This window comes from Nycticebus coucang, chromosome 15, assembly GCF_027406575.1.
Source record: "Nycticebus coucang isolate mNycCou1 chromosome 15, mNycCou1.pri, whole genome shotgun sequence".
NCBI classification, from domain to species: Eukaryota; Metazoa; Chordata; class Mammalia; order Primates; family Lorisidae; genus Nycticebus; species Nycticebus coucang.
In genome coordinates this window covers 34667592-34691720 of record NC_069794.1, presented here as the reverse complement: position 1 = coordinate 34691720, position 24129 = coordinate 34667592, and the positions used below count along the sequence as shown (strand labels likewise).

Below are 24129 nucleotides of genomic sequence, written 5' to 3'. Positions count from 1 at the left end.
AATTTCAAAATATGAAGGGGGTACAAATGTTTCTGTAGTCGGGGCTTATAGTGTGTCTCTCACCAGAATAGCATTTATTGTGCCTGATAGGCAAGTCTTTACCTCCCACTTCTTGGATTCCTGTGGCCTTTACATCTCTTGGTGCGCATGTGTGCCCCTTGTTAGTTTCCACTTAGAGAGTACAACGTGGTGGTTGTTTTTCCAGTCCTGAAATATGAAAAAAAAAAAAACAAAAAACAAAAAACAAACAACTGTCTTCAGTTATTCTTAGATAGTGTATTGCTTCAAGTTTAAATTACCATTTCTTGGATCAATTACCTGCATTTTAAATGAAATTACCCTTTGATCTCAAACATTCTGCATACTTGGAATGCTTGAATTGTAGGGGTTTGTTGTGGTTGGCCACTGGAAGTTTTATTCAATTTTCTGATTGTATGATTAGATGAAAGCACAAATGTATTTTATTTTTAAATCCAAAGATCTCTCCAAGTATTTCCAATTCAAGTGTCAGAAATTCTATCTCATTTGGATTTTATCTCTGGAAAGGAAAATGAAATGTATTTCCGTTATATTAAGTAGGACAGTTTTCCAAATACATGCCACTGAGCATTTTCAATGGGATGGAGGAACATAAAAGTGACCACAGCTGCAGAATTGGGCTAAGCCCAATTGGTTGGAAGTTGTCATCGTGCCTCATTTGACTCCTTTCCATGCTTGTTTGAAGCAGTTTGTTAGAAGACTTGGCTTTTGGCACTTACTGAAGAAAAATGAATGATCTGAGCCAGATTCTTTATGCTCCTAATTTTTGTGTTTGTAGCTTCTAACACAGCAGCTGAGACAGAGGAGATCAAAGATTTTTAAAGGGCTATACAAATAAGCTTTCCATTGTGGAAAATAATATGTCCTAGACTTGGGGTTTTATGCAATATTGTTTTAGGTTAAATCGTGCCTCCCTTCCCTCCCCCATAAAGATATATTAAAGTACTAAACCCCAGTACCTTAGAAGGTGACTTTATTTGAGAATTGGCTGATGATGAAATTAGTTAAGATGAAGTCATACTGGGAAAAGGTAGGCCCCTAATCTAATATGACCCATGTTTTTATAAAACGATGGCCATGTGAAGACAGGCACAGGAAGAATGCCATGAGAAGACAGGATTAAAGTGGTGCATCTGCAAGCCAAACACACTAGATTGTGGCAAACAAGCTAGGAAGAGGCAAGGAAGATTACCCGGAAAGTTTTAATAGGGAACATGGCTTTACCGCCAACAACTTGATTTTATACTTCTGGCCTCTAGAACTGTGGGACAATAAATCTTTTCTGTTTTAGCCACCCAGTCTTTGGTACTTTGTTATAGCAAACTAATACAGACTGGTAAATGTTTCAGCTTTTTTCTTTCTTTTTTTTTTTTTTTTTTTAAGACAGGGTCTTGCTTTATTGCCCAGGCGGGAGTGCAGTGGCATCATCATAGCTCACTGTAATCTCAAACTCCTGGGCTTCATTGATCCTCCTACTTCAGCCTCCCAAGTAGCTGGGATTGTAAGCTCACACCACCACACTTGCCTAATTTTTAAATTTTTTGTAAAGATGGGGGTCTCACTATGTTGCCCATACTGGTCTCAAACTCTTGGTCTCAAGTGATCCTCCTGCCATGGCCTCCTGGAATTATAGGCATGAGCCACCACTCTGGGCCTATATGTCTAAATATATTTTTTATGTTGAAATAAATATAGATTTACAGAAAGTTCAAAAAAACAATACAAAGAGGTCCTCTGGTGTTTTTCACCCAGGTTCCTCAATGTACCATCTTTTGTACACAGCACAATATATCAAAACCAGGAAATTAACATTGCTCCAATCCCAAGACCTTTGTCACATCTCATCAGTTTGACATACTGTAAATACTTTTTAGTAGCAAAGCCTGGAGAAACTTTCAAGCTCATCAGATTGAGTGTTTTATTTTTAGGATTTATCAGAGAGCTCTTCCATCCATCCACTGTTCAGTCATAAACATGGCAGCCACATCCCCAGTGATTATGTTTTTCTGCCTCATTTCCAACAGAAGAATTTCTTTGGTGTCTCTTAGTTGAGATTCCCAAAGAGAAATCTGAATAGATTAGATCGGCTTTTCTTTCCTAAGTACAGATTTCATAAGTTACTGGCCAGCTTGTAGGTGAGATTTTAAGAGGACAGTCACTGTGGCCATTGGGCAACACATCAAGAGTGTTGGTTTCCTTTTGCTTACTCAGTTCAGGTGTGTGGGTTGAAGCAGGTCCTTCCATCACTTCTTACTTTCCACTGTAGCTATACTTTTTATCTAAGTCACCTCAGCTACCATGGGTATTTAGCTAGCTTTGAAGCCAAGGCAATGGATTTACTCTTGGTATATGGACCTATGGGAAAAACGTGGAGTATATCCCCTGATAGAAATGTTTATGATTAGAATGTTTATGTATGATTTAGAAATATATTGAATGCTTTGTTGGAAACATCCCTGAGATTGCCTTTTCTTCAGGAGGGCAGTAACAGTGTTTTCCGAGATCTTTTCTTCCTGAGATAGTGGCTTTTCTCATTTAACTGAGTTTTCTTTTATAAAGAAATATATTTCCTCTGCCTTTCCTTTTTTCTCCACAAGGCCATGTCAAACAACAACAACAACAACAACAACAACCCCCTCCAAAAGTTTGTGTTTTCCAAAAAGTAGTTGGCGTTCAACTTGGGTATGTTCAAATCACTGAAACTCAAAACTAAAACTTCATTTGAGAATTAAAAAAAAATCTAATCTTAAAACCTCTAAAAATGAGATATCTTGACAGTGAAAAGAGCTGTTGAACCAGAATAATTTTTAACATCTGATATGTTAGTGTGCATGAAATACAATATGGATAGAAACATGAAGGAAGTTATTCACCCTAAGACTTAATAATCATCTTGGACTCCTAATGATTTGCTTGCATTGAGCCAGAGCAAAGTTTTTCCACCTTGGCATTGCTGACATTTGGGGCCAGATAATTCTTTGTTGTGGGGGTCTGTCCTGGGCATTGTCGAATCTTTAGAAGTTTCCCTGGCCTTCACTCGCTATGCGCCGGTAGCACACTTTCCCTTACCCATTGTGACAGTTACACATGTCTTCTGACATTGCCAATGGTTCCCATCAGGGAAAATCACCCTTAATTATGTACCATCATGCTAAAGAATCAAGAAATTAAACACTATTTCTTTTCATGCGCTCCTTTGCTGACTGACTGTCAGATTCGATTGATCTATTCATGCTTTCCATTTCAATTGTAAGTTCCCTTTGAAAAGCCATGGTATTTCACAACACTGGGTTTGAACCCCTCCTTTGAACACTTGTGTCTGTCAGAGGGCTCAATGGAAAAACCCTCAGTGTATCCACATTTGTGTCAAAAACATGGGCTGACTTTAATGCCCAAGGTGGGACCATAGGGGCTGGGAAAGTTATCTCCTGTTCAGTAACACTGTAGGATGCAGGAAATGGGCCGCTGTGTCAGCTGGCTTAAGTCACTGGATTTGGCAGTTTCCCTTGCTTTTATTATGGCAAAGGAAATAAGAGATAAAGATAGTTATATTTGCATTCTTAGTGCCATTTTCCTGATTGTTAATGGTTGATGTTTTCGTATCTGTATCAAGTTACTTGTGACTCTTTCATCTTCAGTCTCTCTCACTCTCCTATAGCAAAATAGTGTGACCCTCTCCGTGTTGAGGTCAATGCTAAAACATCAGGTTGGTCCCTTCCAGTGTCAGTGGGAAATTCGCCTGAGGAAACGTTATATCATTTAAATATTGCTATCCAGACTTTTTCATCAACTTTTCTAAAAACCATCCTCATGTTGTAACTCTATTCATCCCATTTTTTATTCTCACAAGGGAGAGAGAAAATTTCTGGGACACTGGAGCTTGTGAGCACTTTCTACAAATAAAATAAAAATATGAGACTTCAAGAGTTTTTTTGGGGGTAGGGGCAGCTCACTTCTCTCTTCTTCCTTGTCTAGTTGAAATAATGTAAGAAATATGAATATGATTACCATTTTCAAAGAAGGGTGGTACTTTTCTGGATGGGAGGGAGGAATGAATCTGGTGTGATTAAAGAGACAGCATTCAAGGAATATTAGACTTAGACTTGGATGTGTACAGAAATAAGCAGACAGTAGACACCTTGCTTGAAAGAGTGGTGATGCTGAGGGTTGCTCTGTGCTGGGTCAGACCCATGTGTCTCAGAGTATCTCTTTATGGGAATAAGCAAGATCTACATTTGTGGGTGTGTCTGGATGTTGAAGTCTGCAAAACACTGATAATAAGCAACAACAACATGCGGAAGAGATGGAAAGATGGCATGTAGGGATGGTCAACGTTTTTTCTTTCCTGCTACCCACCAGAAGAATAAGAATTGTCTTGGGCCACACATTAAATACACAAATGCTCATGGAAGCTGATGAGCAAAAAAATAGTCCGTGTGTACTTTTCAAATATGACACCACAGATGCGCAAAACGGTCCTCAAATAACCTACAGCGTGGACTCCCCTGTCAGGTAAGGTTCATGATGTCTATTTTCTCTGCTGGAATCCTGTTGCTCATTTTGTAGATTTGTCTGAGGAGATTGCCCACCTGAGGGAAATTTGGGAAAGACTTCTCCAAGTAAGTTCTGTTTGATTCTCTGTCATGGTTGTCTGTTTGGTTGCTTGGCTTATGAGAGCAGCTTCTTACTGAGCTGATGCGGCTGAGATGGTGCCATCTTCAGTTGGATATGAACCAGCCTCTTCAGGTTAAGAAGGGCCTGGAGGGTGTGACACTGAAGTCCCCTCCCACAACACAGATCTGGCACTACTTCTGCCTCACCTCTGCTTTTGTTTCCTTGGTTTTTATGTCCTCACATCTGATAAATCATGAAAGCTGTATGTTTCTATAAATCACCATGCTCTTTGTTTTTCACCTATTACTGCATTGCAATGATTTTGTATCTATTGCATCAGACTCTGGTGTTTCATTGAGTTAGAAGGTTTTTATCTTTTTCTTCCCTTTCCAGCAGCGATGGTGAATGTTAAAGAATATCAGTAAACTTGATTAAAACTAAATTGTGGTCTCCTTATTAAACATACACTGAAGAAATATTTTTATTTTATAGGGAGGGTAAACCACTGTCACAAGTTTTGTAACTATGTCTCAAACACTGACATTTAAACTTTTCTTATTATACTCATTTGTCAATCTTACTGCTTTCTTTAAAACCGAAATACCCATAACAAAAACATGGGTTACTTTTTCTTCTGTCTATAAATAAAGATACAGGGGAGTATTGCCGTTATTGATGTATTGTTACACTTGTGAAAGAAGCAATAGCATGACAGCCAGTGTGATGTGTATTTCCCTTGGTCTTCTGCAGACCACCATCTGTATTTTAAAATACTTTGGGGTTATTCATGATGAGCGAATAGACTGAGGATTGTGCATTCTTATCTTCCAGGTAACAAACATTAGGTATTAAAGATCAAAATGTCTTAATACCTTAATATAAAGGGCATACAAATAAGTCAATGATGGTTGAGTGTTTTATAAAGTATTCTTAGGAGAAGTCTTCTTTTCTTCCTGTTTCTCTTTTACTCCAAATTAAAGGTGTGATCACAAGTGGAGTTTAACACCTCAGTGTCAGTGCTGAAGTTGTGTCCAATACCCTTGGAATGATGTAGCACTTCAAATCAGGAAACTCCCATTTCTAGCCAAAAATTTCTTAGTCACGGCATTGGCACAAGGTTTGGAGAGTTCCAAAACCTGCTTGTTATAAAATCTAAGATGAACATTTATTTGCCAAATTGCCCTCAAGGGCAATTTGTTTTGAACATTAATGAATCAGAATTGCTAAAGCAACTCTATAATTAACTTGTAGAGGTAAAAAGAATTGATTCAGTCTTCAAGTAGGATTATATCATACATAGCAGTTTTGTTCAGATCAACTTGGAACATCCTTCCTTAGGTATCCTTTGTTATGTGGAATTTAGAAAAGGAGGAGCAAAGATAAGAATAGAACCCAAGGTGTAAAAGTGGTGTGAAGGGGCTGGTCACTCAGTTTATCTTAGGCCCAGGACTGTCTGTATCTCCCCTTCTAAAAATATTCACTGAGCTAGTGTGCCAGGCACTGATCCAAGCTTTGGAGACACAGCTGTAGAGAAGGCACAGAAAGTTTCTCCCTTACAGGGTTGGCATTCCATGGAGTGTGGGGCGAGCAGAGTCAATATATTGATGATATCTTGTCAGTTGCCAGTAGTTACGGTGAAGGAAATAGAAACAAACCAGCAAGAAGAAAACCCAGGAAAAAGTGAGCAAAAGACATGATGGAAGTTTTTCAAAAGACAAATGGCAAATAAACATATGAAAAACCCCTAAACATTATTAATCATGAGGGAAAGGCAAATTAAAACCTCAGTGAGGGTACCACCTTACCCCTGGCAGAATAGCCATTATTAAAAGGTTAAATAGTAGAGGCTGGTGTGTATGCAGTGACGTAGGAACACTTATACATTATCAGTGGAACTGCAAATTAGTACAACCTTCATGGAGAACGGTATGGAGATTCCTCAAAGAAATACAGACCTATCATTAGATTCAGCAGTCCCTCGACTGCGTATCTACCCAAAAGGAAAGACATTTTATGGAAAAGACACCTGCACGCAAAGGTTATCATACCACAATTCATAATTGCAAAGATGTGGAATCAACCTAAGTGCCCATCAATTCATGGGTGGATAAAGAAAATGTATGTGTGTGTATACATAATGGGGGACTACTCAGCCATAAAATACAATGAAATAATGCCTTTCACAGCAACTTGGATGGAACTGGAGATGATTATCATAAGTGAAGTATCTCAGGAATGGAAAAACAAACACCACATGTTCTCATAAGTGGTAGCTAAACAGTGGGTTCATATGGTTACAAAGAGATGTAAACGTCATTTGAAGCCAAGATGGGGTGAGGCAGGGACTGGGAGAGGGATGAGTGATAAATTCTTACCTATTGGGTATAATGAACACTATTCTGCTCATGGGCACACTAAAAGCCCTGACTTAAGCAGTGTATGAAGTATCAGTGTAACAAAAACGTTTGTGTCTCCTTAACATTTTGAAATAAAATATAATACCCCACCAGTTATCAATAGTTACATTGACAAAATAATGGTAACTGGTAAAGGATGATTGTGTGTATAATGTTTATGGGGCGGCGCCTGTGGCTCAAAGGAGTAGGGCGCCAGCCCCATATGCCGGAGGTGGTGGGTTCAAGCCCAGCCCTGGCCAAAACTGCAAAAAAAAAAAAAAAAAAAGGCTCAGCATCTTGTGGCTCCAGTGGCTAAGGTGCCAGCCACATACACCTGAGCTGGCAGGTTCAAATACAGCCTGGGCCGCCAAACAACAATGATGGCTGCAACCAAAAAATAGCCGGGTGTTGTGGTGGGTGCCTGTAGTCCCAGCTACCTGGGAGGCTGAGGCAGGAGAATTGCTTGAGCCCAGGAGTTTGAGGTTGCTATGAGCTGTGATGCCATGGCACTCTATCCAGGGCGACAGCTTGAGGCTTTGTCTCAAAACAACAACAACAAAAAAAAAACAACAACAAAGAAACATTTTATGGGCTCAGCACCCGTAGCACAGTGGTTATAGCATCAGCCACATGCACTGAGGGTGCTGGGTTCGAACCTGGCCAGAGCCAGCTAAACAACGACAACTGCAACAAAAATGTAGGCATTGTGGCTGAGGCAAGAGAATCACTTAAGCTCAAGAGTTTGAGATTGCTGTGAGCTGTGATGCCACAGCACTCTACCAAGGGTGACATCGTGAGACTCTGTTTCAAAAAACAAGAAAAACAACAACAAAAAAAACTGTGGTGGCCACGCACAGTGGCTCATGCCTATAATCCTAGCACTCTGGGAGGCTGAGGCGGTGGACTGCCTGAGCCAGAGCGAGACCTTTTCTCTAAAGATAGCCAGGTGTTGTGGTGGTCGCTTGTAGTCCCAGCTACTTGGAAGGCTGAGGCAAGAGAATCGCTTAAGCCCAAAGTTTGAGGTTGCTGTAAGCTGTGAAGCCTAGGTACTCTACTGAGGGTGAAAAAGTGAAACTCTGTCTCAAAAAAAAAAAAAATTTATAGAGGGTACTTATGGACATTTTATTTCTGAGTTGACATTTGATCAGGCACCTGAATGAAGTGAGGAAAAAGTGAGCCCTAATAAAATCTGGGGGTGAGTGGGAGTTTTCCAGAGGACCAGGGGGATTAACAAGGATTATACTTTGGGTATAAACAGAGTGAGGTGAAGAGGCAGTGAGCAAGGCTGCAGAAGGCTCCATGGACTTTGGTGAGGCGATGGCATTTTACTCATAGCATGTGGGGCCACTGGATGTTTTTGAGAACAGTTTAATTTAGTTGCCTGTGATGATGGATGCACAGATCTGAATATACTAAAAACCATTGAATTGTATGCTTTGAATAGCATGGTAATAAAACTTAAAAATAATTAAAAAAAAAATCACTGTCGATGTGTGAAAAAATAGACTTAAAGAAATCAAGAAGAGAATTCAGTTGAATAATTTCAGTAGTTGTGATGGTTAATTTTGTGTGTTAACTGGGCCATGGGGTGCCCAGATATTTAGCCAGCCATTGTTCTGGATGAGATTAACATTTAAAATGGTAGACTGAGAAGGCAGATTGTCCTTCCTGATGTAGGGGGCAGCATCCAAGCAGTTGAAGGGCTGAATAGAACAAAAGACCGACCCTTTTGCTAGCAAGAGGAGCCTCTTCCCAGCTGACTGCTTGAGCTGGGGGATTGGCTAGTTCCTGCTTTGAGACCTGAACTGAAACATCAGCTCTCCTTGTATCTTGAGTCAGCTGCCTTTTGGACAGGAACTTACCCCATTCTGCCAGCTTTTTGCTGCCCAGGTTTTCAGATGTAGAAGGGAACTATTACCATCAGCTCTTCACATTTTCAGCTTGCTCACTATGGATATGAGGACTTCTCAGCTTATGTAATTCCTTATAATCTCCTTCTACATGCATGCTATCATACATGCTGATTCCCTGGAGAACCTGATTAAATGTAGTAGTTCAGATGAGAGGGAATGGTGGCAACTGGGACCACGTTGAGAAGTGGTTAGACTTTCCAAAATTTTTGATGGAAGAGTGTATAAGAATTGCTTTCTCAATAGATTAAGAATTGAGGGATTTGCACCAGTGGTTTATTGAGATAATAAATACAAGGCAGAGGATTGGTGGTGGAAGGGGAGAATCAAGAGAGAACCTGTGGAGGATGAGGAACTTTACAAAAGATTGCAAATTGGCAAAGTCAAAATGAGCAATGTAGATTTTAGATGTTCCCTGGCAATAGAGTGGAAAGGATTAGGAAAATTAATTTGTGATTATTTGCGAGAAACAAGGTAACCTATTAATCAAAATAACAAATTGCTTAAAGGTAATTATCCAGATGTTGTGGGATATGCCCATGGTCTTAGATGCTCAGGAGGGAGGATCTCTTGAGTTTAGGAGATCAGGGTCACAATGACCAATGATCCTGCCACCACACTCCAGCCTGGGTAACAGAGGCAAGACTCTGTCTCTACAAAAATAAAATAAAAAAATAAGGTGATCACTAGAAACCAGCCTTGTCCACCAGAAATATAATTCTCTAAAGCCACAGATGAATGGGCTGGTCCCCATGGAGTGTGCAGGAGATCTGCTAGAGGTGATGAAATGGCCCATGGATTGGTTTCATTTGGTTTACATAGCTTTTGTTTAAAAAATTTCAGCTAACATTTGCATACCCTGCGATTTTTGATAAAGGCTTCATCTCTGACTTCTCCGGATGAATCGGGCTACAGTGGACCTGCCTTCCCGGGGAGCGTAGTCAGGGCGTCCTGTAGACAGGGTGGAAGTCTCTGGTGTCTTTTGTCTCTTGTCTTTCTGACATTATGCTCATTTTGTTCATTTGTATTTTATTCATTTATATTGCTAGTTTTCCCCTTTAGGCATCTCTCTTAATTCCTGCAAGGTGTCTGTCATCATGTCCTTAGTATAGTCAAGATGCAGAAACATGGACCTGATAATACTGCCTGCAGGTGAAATCTTAAATAATTGAGTAAACATGTTCAATTTTAAGGAGCCATGTGTAGAAATTCATGTAAGCTCTACGTGAGGTTTCTGACTTAAGGATTTGTACTTGCCCTGTTTACATTTTAAAAAAGGTTGAAAGCATGGGAAACATAATAAGTCTAATCTGTATGGTACAAGGTAAGAGAGAATTTGGTTGCAGATGGGTTTTCAGTTGCTGGTTAATCGACCTTGAGATGGGGAGAGTAATTGGAGTGGTTCAGATGGACCCAGTATATTACAGGTGTCCTTCTGATAGGAAGCGGGAGTGAATAGAGATAAAGAACCAGGAAGATAGCAGTGAGAAAGTCTTAGTCTGACATCACGAGTTTTGAGGATGGAGGAACAAACTAAGGAATGCAGGTGGCCTCCAGAGCTGGAAAAGTCAAGGAAACAGATTTTTCCCTAAAATGTAGTAGAAGGACCAAACCCCAGGAGACACCTCAAGTTGGGCTGGTGAGGTTGACCTTGGACTTCTGACCTCTAGAAATATAATACAATTATGTGGCTTAATGCCACTAAGTAGTGGCAATTTGTTATAGCAGTGATAGGCAACCAATGTCATGGGTAAGAACACAGATTCAAGAGTCAAACTGCTGGATTTGATTAAGTCACGTAACCTCTTATGCCTCAATTTTCTCTGTGCAAAATGGGAACAATAATAAGAGTTTACAAAGTTTTTGGTGATAACTTGAATAAGACAACTAATGCAAAGTACCTCAGTCAGCTACACTGTAAAACTCAGTAAATGTTAAACTGGGAGAGTAAACTACTCACTGGAGGCCAGTTGGGATAATATGAGAACTAAAGCTTATGACATGAGGGATGCTGAAACCAGGAGCGTCTGGGGAGAAGACTGTGAGCTGTGCGTTGTGTGGCACCTGTGAGGCAGAAGAGCTGTCTGAGCAGGTGAGGCGCTCTGGGGTGGAGGGAGGGGGAAGGAGACGGTTTAGTTTGCGTTATTAAGCAGGCAGATTTAGGATCAGCGCTTTACAGTTACAGTGAGGGAATGTTTAGCCTATCTTGACATAGTAATGACTAAAAGTGAATCAGCTTCATAAAACAGTGTGTCCCTCCGGCTGGGAAAATTTAAGTAAGGGGTGATGATCCAGATAGTTCATCTGCAGAAATGATCCTTAAGGATAGTGGGGGAGGCATCACTGCGAAGTCCCCGTTCCCAGCGGCTCCTCCCCAGCAGCTTTAAAGTTCCACCACGTAGTTCTCCTTCATTAGCCATGCTTTTCGTGTTTCAGAAAATATGCATTTTGTATCATTGTGACATGTTTTCTTAGACCAATTACTTGTTTTACTTTGGAACACAGAACATGGATAATTTGAGGACAGAACCATCTGTTGCAGCACTCTGTTTAAAGGGTAGGTGAGGTTTAGGATGACCTCATTTTCGATGTAAGGTTTAATTTGATGAATATTCTGCAAGACTGCCACTTAATTCATGTTGCAGTTTGACAAAGCCTGTTATTGCTTTATGTAGTAAATTGTAGGCCGAGTTGAAGAACCATTTCAACCAGCCTTTACCAGGGTCCTTACCCTTCCCTTGACCTGCGGCTGCCCTCCCTTGCCATCTCAGCTCTGCTTCGCTTGGCCTGACTCTTGCTCTGGCAAAAAGTCAAATCATCACATTGCTGGCATTTTCATGCATTATCCCTCAGCAACTCCTTTAAGCCCTCCTAGTTGGTCCCTGTCTGTACATTTCCATTTTATAGAACTTTGTTCTCCTTGTCAATTCTTTTGTTATCAGCAAACGGTTGAGCCTCTATTTTTGTAGAGAAATTGGTACCCAAGGAAAATTGCTTAAAAAATGAATGAGGCCAGCTGCTTACTTTTCTCACACTTGACTATATAGGTTGAATCTCTAAATGTTTACCTATATATTCTGACCATAACATGTAGGTGTGGCTATAGGTGTGTGCTGCTATGCTTGTTTAAGTTTTCTATTTTTAGTAGAGAATGGGGTCTTGCTCTTGCTCTGGCTGGTCTCAAACTCCTAGGTCAAGCAATCTACCTGCCTCTGCCTCCCAGAGTGCTAGGATTGCAGGCATGAGGCAGCATTTCTGGCATACGTTTTTAATTTCCAACAGGCTCCCAGACAACCCCAGTGTGGCTTGTCCATGGACCACACTATGGGTAGCAGGCCTCTTAGGCATTTCGTCTCTAGCTTGACTGATCATCCGTAGCACCTGAGGGACGACTGCCTGGCTCCTGGTCGGATTCTGATGGTTGCCACCTCTTGAGCTGGCATGTACCTGCTGACATTTTTGGCACCATCAATTTCAGGGATAGAGGAAGCAGGGACTTTGGTGCCACATCAGAAATAGGAAGGGAACTGAGGTCTGCAAGTCTCTTGGCCTCAGGGATAAGTTGATCTGCACATTGTGTTGTCCGGTTCAGAGGAATGCAATATTTAATGCTGGCACCCTACTCACTCAGCCACAGGTGCTGCCCCATTAGGGACTTTTTCTAAGATAAGCAGGCCACAGTAATCATGAAAAGAGTATTTGGTTAATTGATGGGGACCACATATAGGTAGTGCTTTTCTGGGAACTTTGGTTTAAGCTTGGTAAGGCCCTCGGGTCACAGCCCTGAGCGCAGCTCCACTCCTTTTCGGAATTAGTTGGGATTTTGATCTTAGTTAGGGTGTTAGTAGTAAACCCTTTAATTAGCTTTGTCTCTGTTTACAGAACTCACTTTTATTTATGGTAGCTCTCACCCCTGTACACATAGGAGGTTTTTGCAGAAGTGGGTCTAACTGGTATGATCTTATGAGTAGACATTTCCATAGAGTTAAATTAAGATGTGAAGACACAAAGTATTCCCTCTGCATGTTAGAAGTCATCATGCTTCAAATTTTATCATTAATGATTTTTTAAAATCCTTTAAATAAAAATGAAAGTGACTTTGAGCAGAGTAAGAGCCGAGGGTGGCGTAGTACCTTTTAATGAAGATTTAGACTCTTGCATAATAAAATGAGTCAAATGTAAGAGAAAAATCTGGAGCATAAAGGTATTTATGTAAATTAGACTACATTCATACACTTTCAAAAGAGGACATTTACATTTTTAAGCACATCAGTGAGGGTGCCTTTTAAAAATAACTTGTGGTGAAATTCATGTAATGTAAAATTAACCATTTTAAAGTGAACAGTTCATTTATAATCAGTCAATATAACAGCTCTCCTGTATTCATAATGTTGTGAATGTTCACTAAACATTCTTGATACATGAAAGTAAAACCTCTTCACCATTAAGTGGTTTCTACATATTTTCCCAGCCCCTGGGAACCACCAACCTGACTTCTGTTTCAGGATTTATCCATTCTGGAAACTTCATATAAATAGGATATTTGACTGACTGTGTGCTGGCTTCATTCACTTAGCATAAAGTTTGTGGTGTGGATCAGTATTGTATTCCTTTTTTAAGGCTGAATACTATTCCATGGTATGGGTGGATGTATATCCATTTATCTGTTAACAAACCTTTGAGTTGTTTCTACCTTTTGACTGTTGTGAATAGCACTACTATCCTCATGCATATACGTATATTTGAGAATCTTTTTAATTCATCAGGACGTATACCTAGGAGGAAGACAAGTTCTTACTACAGGATAGTGGAAGTGAGTGAGGAGGGGGGATGAGGAGAAAAATTATAAAATAACAAGAGATCTGTTATATTGACTGATTAGAGCTTGCTCAAATAGGAATGACTAATTCAAATTTGGGGTCCTGACATTCTTCCCTACCGCTTCCATTCTTGATAAAAGAGCCAGGAAAAGTGCTCAAATGATATGAGAATATGTTAGTGGATAAATGCTTTTAGAAGGGTAATGAGTCGAAGGGCTCCAACTAATTCTCTGAGTTGAAGGGAGACAAGTATTAATGAAGACCTATCTTACCCTTGGGGGCCAGTGTTAGAATATTTGTGTTGGCCTCCTGTTATCTCTTTCTTAACTCTTTTCAGGATTTATAATAGAGACAGGAGTTGGGTCTCCATCAAAGTGTATAACTGTGCTTATGTTTAAAACTGGAAAATATTGGGAGGAGGTGGAATGTGACCTTACATTTGGGATTGAGGGAATAAGAATAGCTTCTCTCTTCATTTCTCTTCCCTCCAGGATGGAGCATCCTGACTCTGGAAGGTCAGGAGGTAGTGAGTTTGAGAAGAGTGTTAAGAGGCTGGAGGGGGAGACTTGAGGCTCCGGGAGATATTCATATTTTGAGTGATCCTTGATCTATTGCCAGTGGCTGATCTTCACTGTCACTTATTTACTCCTTAGCTCCGCAGAATTTATGCCAATTAAATACACCCTTCATTTCATTGTCAATTTCTTCTTTTCTTTTTTGTTTTGTTTTTGGAGACAAAAGCTCAGTCTGTTGCAGGGCTAATTTTTAAATTTGTTGTAGAAATGAGGTCTTGCTATGTTGTTCAGGCTGTTCTTGAACTCTTGGCCTCAAGTGATCCTCCTGCCTCGGCCTCCCAAAGCGCTGGGTTTACAGGTGGGATCATAACGTGATTGTGACATTCTTGGATAGTTTTCTTTATTTCACTGTCTGCCTCTCTCTTCTTGAAACAGTCTCTTCTCTTGTTTTCCATGATGTTATTCTTTTTTACTTTAACTCTTATTTCTGTGGATACTAAATGCTTTCTTCTTTGGACTCTGATTTTCTTTAACTGCCCTTTCACTATGGGTGGTTGATTGTGAGTTCTTTCTCCTTGCTTTTCCTAAGAGTGCTCACTGACATCCTTCATTTCAGCTACTACCAATGTGTGCTTGACTCCCCAAACCATATTTTAATATCAAATACTTATGTGCTCTAAACTTATGTGCTTAAAATACATCTCTAAAACTTTTCCTATTCCAAATTAATTACTGCTCTGTATTCTCTATTGTTAAGAATATTGTGATAGCCAGTTCAAAATGGTCCCAATGATTCTCACCTCTGGTATTGACTCCTTGGCACTAAGCAGTTGTACCCTATTAACTAGGTGGTCCAGTGAAGAGACTCGACTTTTATAGTGAAGTGGTTTCCAGAGTGTGGAACTGCAGTCTTTTTTCTGTTTCTGTTTTGTTTTGTTTTGCTTTTTTGGGAGACAGTCTCACTCTGTCGCCCTGGGTAGAATGCCGTGGCATCATAGTTCATTAGCAACCTCAAACTCTTGGTTTCAGTCAGTCCTCTGACTTCAGCCTCCTGAATAGCTGGATAGCTGGGACTACTCTGCAACAACACTTGGCTAATTTTTCCATTTTTTAGTAGAGATGGGTTTTCACTCTTGCTCAAGCTATTTTTGAATTCCTGAGCTCAGGTGATCCACCCGCCTTGGCCTCCGAGAGTGCTATGATTACAGGCATGAGCCACTGCACCTGGCCCTGAAGTCTTTGTTACTCTTGCTGATAGGACAGCAAGATGTGAGAGCAGAATGCAGAGGATAGAATGATGAGAAGTATGGGGGAAATGAGAATTGATTATTTTGAAAATTACTTCTTTAGTAAGTGAATGATGCTAGAATTGAGAAATGGTTTTCAGGAATAGATTAAATTCAGAACAGTGGCAGGAAAACAGGGTCTAAAGATGAACTTGAGGGTGTGGTTGTAAAATTCTTTACATTCTTAGAAAGACCCAAGGGTGGTGCCTTGGGGATCTGTCCAGTCCACTCACAGAGCTTCTAAGCAGCTCAAGTATGTTCTTTAGTCGTTATCAGCAGAAGACCATGGTAGAGAAGGGCTTCTTTTGAAGTGATTTGTGGGTGTGGTTTTGTCTAATGGAATGAACCCTGATAAGATTCATGAAAACCTGTAATATCTTTGAGAGAATTGTATATGCAGCAACACCCACCATTTTAGACTAAAAGGGACAGAGAATTCTAAAATTAAGACCTTTAGTTCCCCCAGTATTCTGTGGGTGGGGTAGGAAATGGATTGGGAAAGCTAGGCAGCTATGAACACAGGCTACTTTGTAACGAAAAGGGAAGGTGATTTTTAAGGTAGAACCAAGAATCTACAGGGAGGAACTAAAAAAACCCTGAAGTATTCTCTGGCCTTGAGTCCTCGTGAAGGAATTTCCAACCCGTGCTTTCCAGAATTTCAGAATTTCTGTAGAGCAGTGACTCATTTTTCTTTCTGAACAATGAAAGCAGTGTTCCTTTCATTTTTCTACACTTTGACCGGGAGTGTCTTTTCTGACTACTATACACCTGTCCCACTATTGTGTGTTGGGGATGTGAGGGACCAGTAATTCATGTTTTTAGTTAATTGGCATTCAAGTTGAGAGGAATGGTACTCAAGGGTCATACTTAAGGAATTACACCCAAGGAGCCTTAGGCACACCTGCTCTCACTTAGATCAGATTCTGGACTTCCAGCTCACCTTGTGAAAAGGTAAGAATTTTGGGCCTTGAGAGGGAGTGTATTTTGTGTGTAGACAGGACATGAATCATTGGGGTCCAGAGAGTGGACTGTGGTAGTCAATCCCCAAGAAATCCCTAGGGGATCCCTCCTGCTATTTGTGTTCTGTGAGTCTTCTCTGTGTTGAATAGGGCTGACCTGTGTAACCAAAAGGATACTAAAGAGATTATGGGAGGTGATGGAAAAGCTAGCTCCTAAGACTTTGCAACTTCCTTCTTGCTCTCTCTTGGATCACTGGCTTGATCAAGCTTCCCTTTGGAAATGTCCATTTAGAAAAGGACTGAGGCTTCCTGTTAATAAACCAGCCCTGATTTGCCATCCAGATGAATGGGTCACCATGGAAACTGCTCCTCCGAGCTCCAGGAAGGCTTCAGATGACTGTAGTGCTGGCTGCAATCTGGACTATACCTCAAGTCTGAACATCCAACGAAGGCCACGGTGGAATTACTGACCATCCATAACTATGAAAACCATAAATATCTGTTGTCTTTAGCTGCTTAGTTTTGGGATAATTTGCTATGTAGCAATAGGTAACTAAGAGAGGTTATCGCAGTGAATGTATACAGTGCTGGATGTAGACGTGTGTGGGTCCTCTTCCTAGCTCACTTGTTAGCAAGTATTACCTGTTCCTGATCCCTAAATTACTTATCCCAGCCTCCACCACCCCACCCCTGTTAGGACTGCCTTATAATTCATTCAAAGCTAAGGGGTGGAGAAGAGGTTGGAGAAAATATGGAAATCTTAAGCCATCTACTTTTCTTGTTCATATAGTATCTGCCTTTATTCATAGTCCTAGGAAAACTTAAAGGTAAAATAGGAAATCCTAGATACTCCTAGGGGTCATATTTATAATTTTTTGCTTTGTCTTTGAGATTCCACTTTTGGTTCTGAATATATATTGATTGTAGATATTTACAGTAGGATTTTGACATGAAGTATTTTATGTAAGTTGGCCTATGAAATATTTGTGTGAGGGGTTGGGCCTGGGAGGTTGTGTTTCCCTCCTGTTGCAGAGAGGAGTGTTTGTTCTTGATAATGGTTACAGACCCACGAACTGCTCATTTCACAGATGAGAAAAACAGGGCTAGAAAGATTCACAATCTTTCCAAACTACACAATTGGTTTGCAAGGCTCACTTGGAGTCTCAGTTGCTGGTCCAGTTAGATAAGATTTATTTTAGTCTGCCTTTTATTTTTACTCTCAGTTTTGCTAGTTTCTAGTGAAAATGATTTTATTAAATGAGGACTAAATGTTTCCCTTTTAATACTTTGAGCTGGGTGGGGCTTCTTGATGTTTCAACAGTCATTAAAATATTATAATTTTGTATATCCCCTTAGGCAGCTCTCTGAGTCCTTTGAAATTGCAAACAATGACTTACCAATGGGCTCAAGTCCAGTAAACATGATTTAGGTTGCAGTTCTGATCTTAGTACAACCTGTTCTGGCTGCATAGGCCATGTGTTACTTTGCTTACTAAATTTTTTTGTTTTAGGTCTGAGCATCATCGAAGATATGCTCAGATATCTCAGATATTTAAATACTTCAGATATTTAAAAAATAATTCTGAATCTTTGGTTAAAGTAAAGATTTTAAGACTAGAATTTAATTATATTATATTTTTTTATTGAACTTTGTCTCCAGTTAAGTATAGTCATGTTAGATTTTAAGCAGTTTCTTTCTAAACACTTAAGTGGTTTTTGAGGAGTGTGCAGCTTTGTTTATCCTTATCAGCCTGTACATGTTTGTCAGACGGGTAAAGGCTATAATGCTTATATCAAATATGTAAAGAGTTGTTTTGATTTTCAGCTTAGTAAGTTTACTTTTAGCTTAACTTTGTTTTAATATTTTATAATGTTTTAAAACACCCAGAACCCAATTGAATCGGTGGGAAGACTTCTAACGATTCGTTTTTCCTTTGTTTGAGATGAGATTTGCTTCCTGTAGAATTTAGGGTATTGATGTGCCAAACCATTTGTTCTTTCTACTTCTCAGAGGGCCAGTGTCAGAACCATTAATTTGTATCATTTGATAATTGCAGATAGTATGGTTTTTAGAAACGGGGAGCTTGATGAAATTGTCACTTTTTATTCCTCTTGGAATTTTGTCTACAAATTACTTCTTTTTCCACACGAAGTCCAAGTCAAACACCTCTCCACGAGTTGCTCAATTTTTTGACTTACAAATTTCTTTAATCTTTTTCTTTAAAAAGCTTCCAGCCAGGTAGTTTTTGCACCCTCTTTTGCTGGTCGTAGCCTGGAATAACCTCCCACCTGCACAGCACTGGCGTTTTTCCCTGCCCCTTAACCTGGCTATTGGTGTTGCTTTTCTCTTGGCACACCTTCTCTTGCACTTTCCCTAAATCCCCCCTCCAAGGACCCAAGCTGTTGAGTTTAGCCTCTTTATCTTTGTTTTCTTAAATCATTCCTTCCTATTTTGCAATACCAGCCTGGTTTTTCTTCCTGTTGGAGTGACTGCCTTTCTCCACGGGACAGATTGTCTTCCTGTCTGTGAAAGTCAGGTCTAAGTGAGGGAGAAGAGGCTCCAGGGAGGCGTGGGAGGCTCACACCACAGAGATGACATTGCCAGCGGGCTTCAGGGGACCCACGTGTGTTGACATGCTGGGAGGCTGTCCCTTTATCTGAGAGCCTAAGTGGTGAGGAGGTGAGGAGAGCCCATGTGAGGTCCACACAAGCTCTGCCCTGTGAAGGGTTCTCTCTTTTCAGAAGAGTAAAGAAGCAGCCTGTGCTGATTTTGGTAACTAGATAAATGTACATCTCTGAAATGTAGCTGACTGCAAAATAGAATAGACTGTAGTCTGTGTTTGTGCCGCAGTTTATAGGCATGAAAAGCATTGGTTTGTACAAGGGAGGATTTTGGTTTTGAAATCAGATCCGTGCACAACCTCGGAGGCAAGGATAGACTTTCATTTTTTGGAAGCATCTCTTGAGGCAGGTGCAGGGTGAGTAATTTGCCACACACAGACCATGCGAGTTAGCCAATGAGCACTGGGCTTCTCCTCGGTCCGATATTAGAGTTCTCCTGTCTGTCAAGAGCTAGCCCAGCAACCAAACGCAGATTCCAGGTGTGGTATTCCACAGTGGTTCTGTAATTTGTAATCATAGAAACAGAATGTTCCTCCTCTCATTTCTTCCCTGCCAACAGTTTCTGGGTGGGTGAATGTCAGTAGCTGGAGTTATTTTTAAAGAGGAGAGGTGAGGCTTGTCGTGCGAAGCTGGGAAGAGGGCGTTTGTTTGCAGAGCAGTGCTGACATCAAAGTCTAGATTACTGCTCAGTGGCTAGGCACTTGTCCTATAACAGGTAATGTTTAACGTGCCAGTCACAAAGATCACAGAAACGGCGTATGCCCAGGTATCAGATAGCACTGCCGTTTAGGCTCTGAAAGACTGAAAGGCTATATGCACCCCAAGTATTTTTTTTTCCAAATATACATATGCTTTGGTCTGGCTGCCACCTCTTTTGCCGACTGTAATTGGACTTTGAAGCTGTGAAGTTATAAAAATTTGTAACCTTTGTCTGAGAGAGAGCTCAGCTAAGCAATCACTTTCCACTTCTTTTCACAGGATAATATCAATGTTTTTTTGAAAGCTTGTGAACAGATTGGATTGAAAGAAGCCCAGCTTTTTCATCCTGGGGATCTGCAGGATTTATCAAATCGAGTCACTGTCAAGTAAGTTTCACTGGTTTGTTAGAGATGCATATTTAAACTTAGGGCTTGTAGCTTAAGTGAAAAGAACTGCCGAGAGTTCATGATTGCAGAAAAATTGTTCCTTTCTCTGAATCTTCCTGTTTTAGTACCAAAATAGATACGCAAATGGCTTACGGACTGTGATTAGTAACATGGCATGGTCTTACCGGAAATCTCTATACTGACCGAAATGGTTGCGTTTGTATTTTCATGCTTGCCCGGGATGGTAGTGTTTGGTTGCTAATGGTGAAGATACTCATTACATTTAAAAAGTGAATTTAGAGCTTATACTCTGTATAGCATACCGAGTAAAAATAGTTATTTTTAGATAGTTTTTAAATTATATTTGGAGTTAAAACATTATTAACATAAAAATTAGAGTAGGGCGGTAGTGGTAAAAGAGACTTTCTTAATATTTGGAAGGCAGCGGTGCCTCAGACTGATATATCATGCTAAGACTTTGTCAGCTGTGGCTGATTTTTAAAAATGAACTGTTTTTCACTGTTAGTAGTATGGATGAGAAAGTGAAAGTGGGGTGAGAACATGTATGCGGGTATGCTGTTGTATTTTAGGTAGAAAATGGTGTTCCCATGTGGGTATATGGTTTCGGGAAATCTGATTTTAAGCCCTTGTGAGATTTTTTTCCCCCCACATTAATCTAATTTACTTCCAGGAAGTCAGTAATAAACTTGTGTTATCAGATAAATGTGACAGTAAAGTTAATTTTGTAATAACTATCTCCTTGTCATCATGGCTTTTAAGCCTAATTAGTATTTTTTCATGGAAGAAAATAAATACCTTGTCTTATCTGTAGAAATAATGGAAATGAAAAAAATTAGTTTTTACCAGTTCAGAGATTTAGTTTACACTATTAATATCCCTATGTAATAGCTTTAATAGCTATTAAACAATTCGCTAGCTTAATTATGGCCAATGTTTTTTTTTTTCTTAAATGTGGCCAATGTTTTTTTTTTTGAATAAAAATAACCATTTAAATAATTACCTTTAGTACATTGTCTTCTAGCAATACAGCCTAAAAATTCATGTGGAATTAATTTTTTAAAGTCTATGTATTTTTAAATGAACAAATTGTTTTGAACCTATTTGCTTATTGTTTTATTGAATAAGCTTTTCTAAATTCCATGATAGAATGGCAGGGTTGAGTCTGTCTGTACTTCTGAATAATTAAAAGGTAGCTTCGAGATCCTAAGTTTCACAGCCAAAATGAAATGTTTGCTTCTATAGTATGCAAGTCAGTATTTAATTTTCAAGAAAAATAAATATTGGATGCATTTGTTTTATTTGCTAATAACAACATGTTCTTTCATAAGGCTGTCTGTTGGGCAAAGAAACTTTAGACTTGAAAGTCTTTTTTTTAAGTCGTTCATGTCTATTAAGAGTAATCATGTTTCCCCCTAAAATGATACTGTTTTGAAACTCCACAACCTATGTTTGAGTAGGCTAAGGGCTAGGCAAAACATGTTTGTTGGCTCCTAATGCCAAGAGTGAGATGAACAAAACTTGCCTGGAGCTTGTTTCATGAGATGTTGGGTCTAAAATGTTTAAGACAAATTAGCGTCTGGGCCCAGCGTTCAGTGAAATTAAATTACTGACAAACTGAAACTGGGAGGTCACATAGTTAGAGCTATAGTAAGAAGTATGCAGAACAACTTGTTTCAGTGGAAACCACAAGCCCGTCAAAGCAAGGTGTGTTCAAGTCGTATCTGAGAATGCCTGAGCGGGAACATTGACTTTGCTTAAGAACATTTCCCCAGATAATTCTATCTTGTTGGACCAAAGAACAAAGGGGTCCACTCATGGTCTCCCACAATGGAAGTTCTAGAGCCTCCCGGATGAGACAAGGAAGCTAGAAAATGGCTTCTTTAAAAATGTTGGCTAAGGGCTCAGCACCTATAGCTCAACCAGCTAAGGCGCCAGCCACATACACCAGAGCTGGTGGGTTCAAATCCAGTCTGGGCCTGCTGAACACCACTGACAATCACAACCAAAAAATAGCCAGGCGCGTGGCAGGCACCTGTAGTCCAGCTACTTGGGAGGCTGAGGCAAGAGAATCGCTTAAGCCCAGGAGCTGGAGGTTGCTGTGAGCTGTCTCTACCAAGGGTGACAGCTTGAGGCTCTGTCTCAAAAAAAAAAGTGTTGGCCAAGCTCTTTTGCCCTAAGATAGAATTTTTCTTTCAAGGAAGCTAGTTTAAAGGAAAGCAAAAGATTTGCTTACTAAATAGAAATTCCCTTCTTAGTTTTTAGGTGTTTTTAAATTGTTTTTAATATATAAAATGGAGACTCTTATAGGTCAAAATTTTTGTCCTATCTTGGGGTTAAATCAGTGGTTTTCAATGGGGGGCAGTTTTTTCCCCAAGGGATGGTTGGCCGTGTCTGGAGATACTTCTGGTTGTTATAGATACTGCCGGCGTGCTGTAGTCATCTAAGGGGCCAGGAATGCAGCTGGATACCCTTTAATACACAGGACAGCCCCTCACAACAGAAAATTTTCCTACCCCAAATATTAATAGTACTGGGTTCTGAAATTCTGGGTTAGACTTAGAATTGTCCTCATTCTCTCTGCCAGCAAAATAGTCATATGAAAATGAAGGTAAGTGACAGATACTTTTGACACTGAAAAAGTATAACTTTTTATTTACTGACATATAATCCATACATTTCTGTGTTTTATATATATATATCTCACAAATATATATACATAAAATATATATTATATATATTTGTGATATATATATAAAAATGTATATATAAAATATATGTCATATAAATATATAAATATATCGTGTAATGGAAAGGCTTCTTATAATTTGAAAGTGTGCTAATATGTGAGTACTTTGAGATTATTTTGCACATGTGAATATGTTAAATTTAATAAAAGCATGGCAGATGATCTGATTACTTTAAATGCTCTGTGATAATTCATGTGCTACGATCAAACATCTAATGAGGCATAGACCTGTCACTGGTCTCTCAAACTATGACGTCGTAAGAGCAAGTAGCCTCCATGGCAAGTGTGAGGTGCTTTTTGTTAGTGGACAGCAGTGATAAATACATAGTTGGCATATGGAGCTGAGGAAAGAGTGTGTGCACACGTGTATGTGTCGAAATGAATGGCAAGAGCAGAAGCAGTTAAAGAACTGTCCTGTTGAATAATCCAGGACTTAACTGCACTGTTTTCTTTTGTTCCCAGCAAGCTGAGATCTACAATTTAATTCACAGTAACTTTTCACTAGTCAGAGATAGAGTACTCTTTATTTCTGAAATTATACATTTGAGTATCATGTGATATAATTTTCACTGAATCATTTTACACTGTGGGAAGCAGTAGTTAAATTTTTCCAACTTGTTTGAATTATTCCAGTTATTTAGGGATTGTATATATTCAAGAATCAGGTGATACTTCTATTTATTTTATTTTTTTGTTTTGTTTTGTTTGAGGCAGAGTCTCATTCTGTCACCCTGGGTAGAGTACCGTGGTGTTATCATAGATCATGGCAACCTCAAGCTGTTGGGCTCAAGAGATCTCTTGCCTCAGTCTCTTGACATGTGGCTAGTTTTTTCTATTGTTTTAGAGTGGGAATCTCCATCTTGCTCAGGCTAGTCTCGAATTACTGAGCTCAAGCGATTAACTTTGGTATTTTGAATGTTAGGATCCATGTTTTCTCTTCCCAAAATACGAGTGAAGAAAATTTATAATTTTGTCTTCATAAATGGTAGACTGATGTCTCCTCCAATCTAACGCTGTGAAATTCATCTTTTGTACTCATGAATAGATGAATAATTGCATCATTATTAACCATTTACTAATTATCCATACCGAGCACACACACAATCCACAAAGAAGA

At 39.7% G+C, this 24129-nt stretch overlaps 1 protein-coding gene across 6 annotated transcripts in view; it reads left to right on the top strand.

Annotated features, from left to right (window-relative positions):
* Window positions 1–24129, top strand: part of LMO7 (LIM domain 7) — a 207164-nt gene that overhangs the window by 92245 nt on the left and 90790 nt on the right. For 4 of the 6 annotated variants that reach the window (XM_053564144.1, XM_053564146.1, XM_053564148.1 and 1 more), the window contains exon 4: window positions 20139–20245. In XM_053564144.1, the coding sequence (XP_053420119.1) occupies window positions 20139–20245 (107 nt within the window). Of the gene's footprint in view, window positions 1–19799; window positions 19927–20138; window positions 20246–24129 lie in introns of those variants that run through there. The other 2 variants (XM_053564147.1, XM_053564145.1) reach the window with 2 other exon arrangements.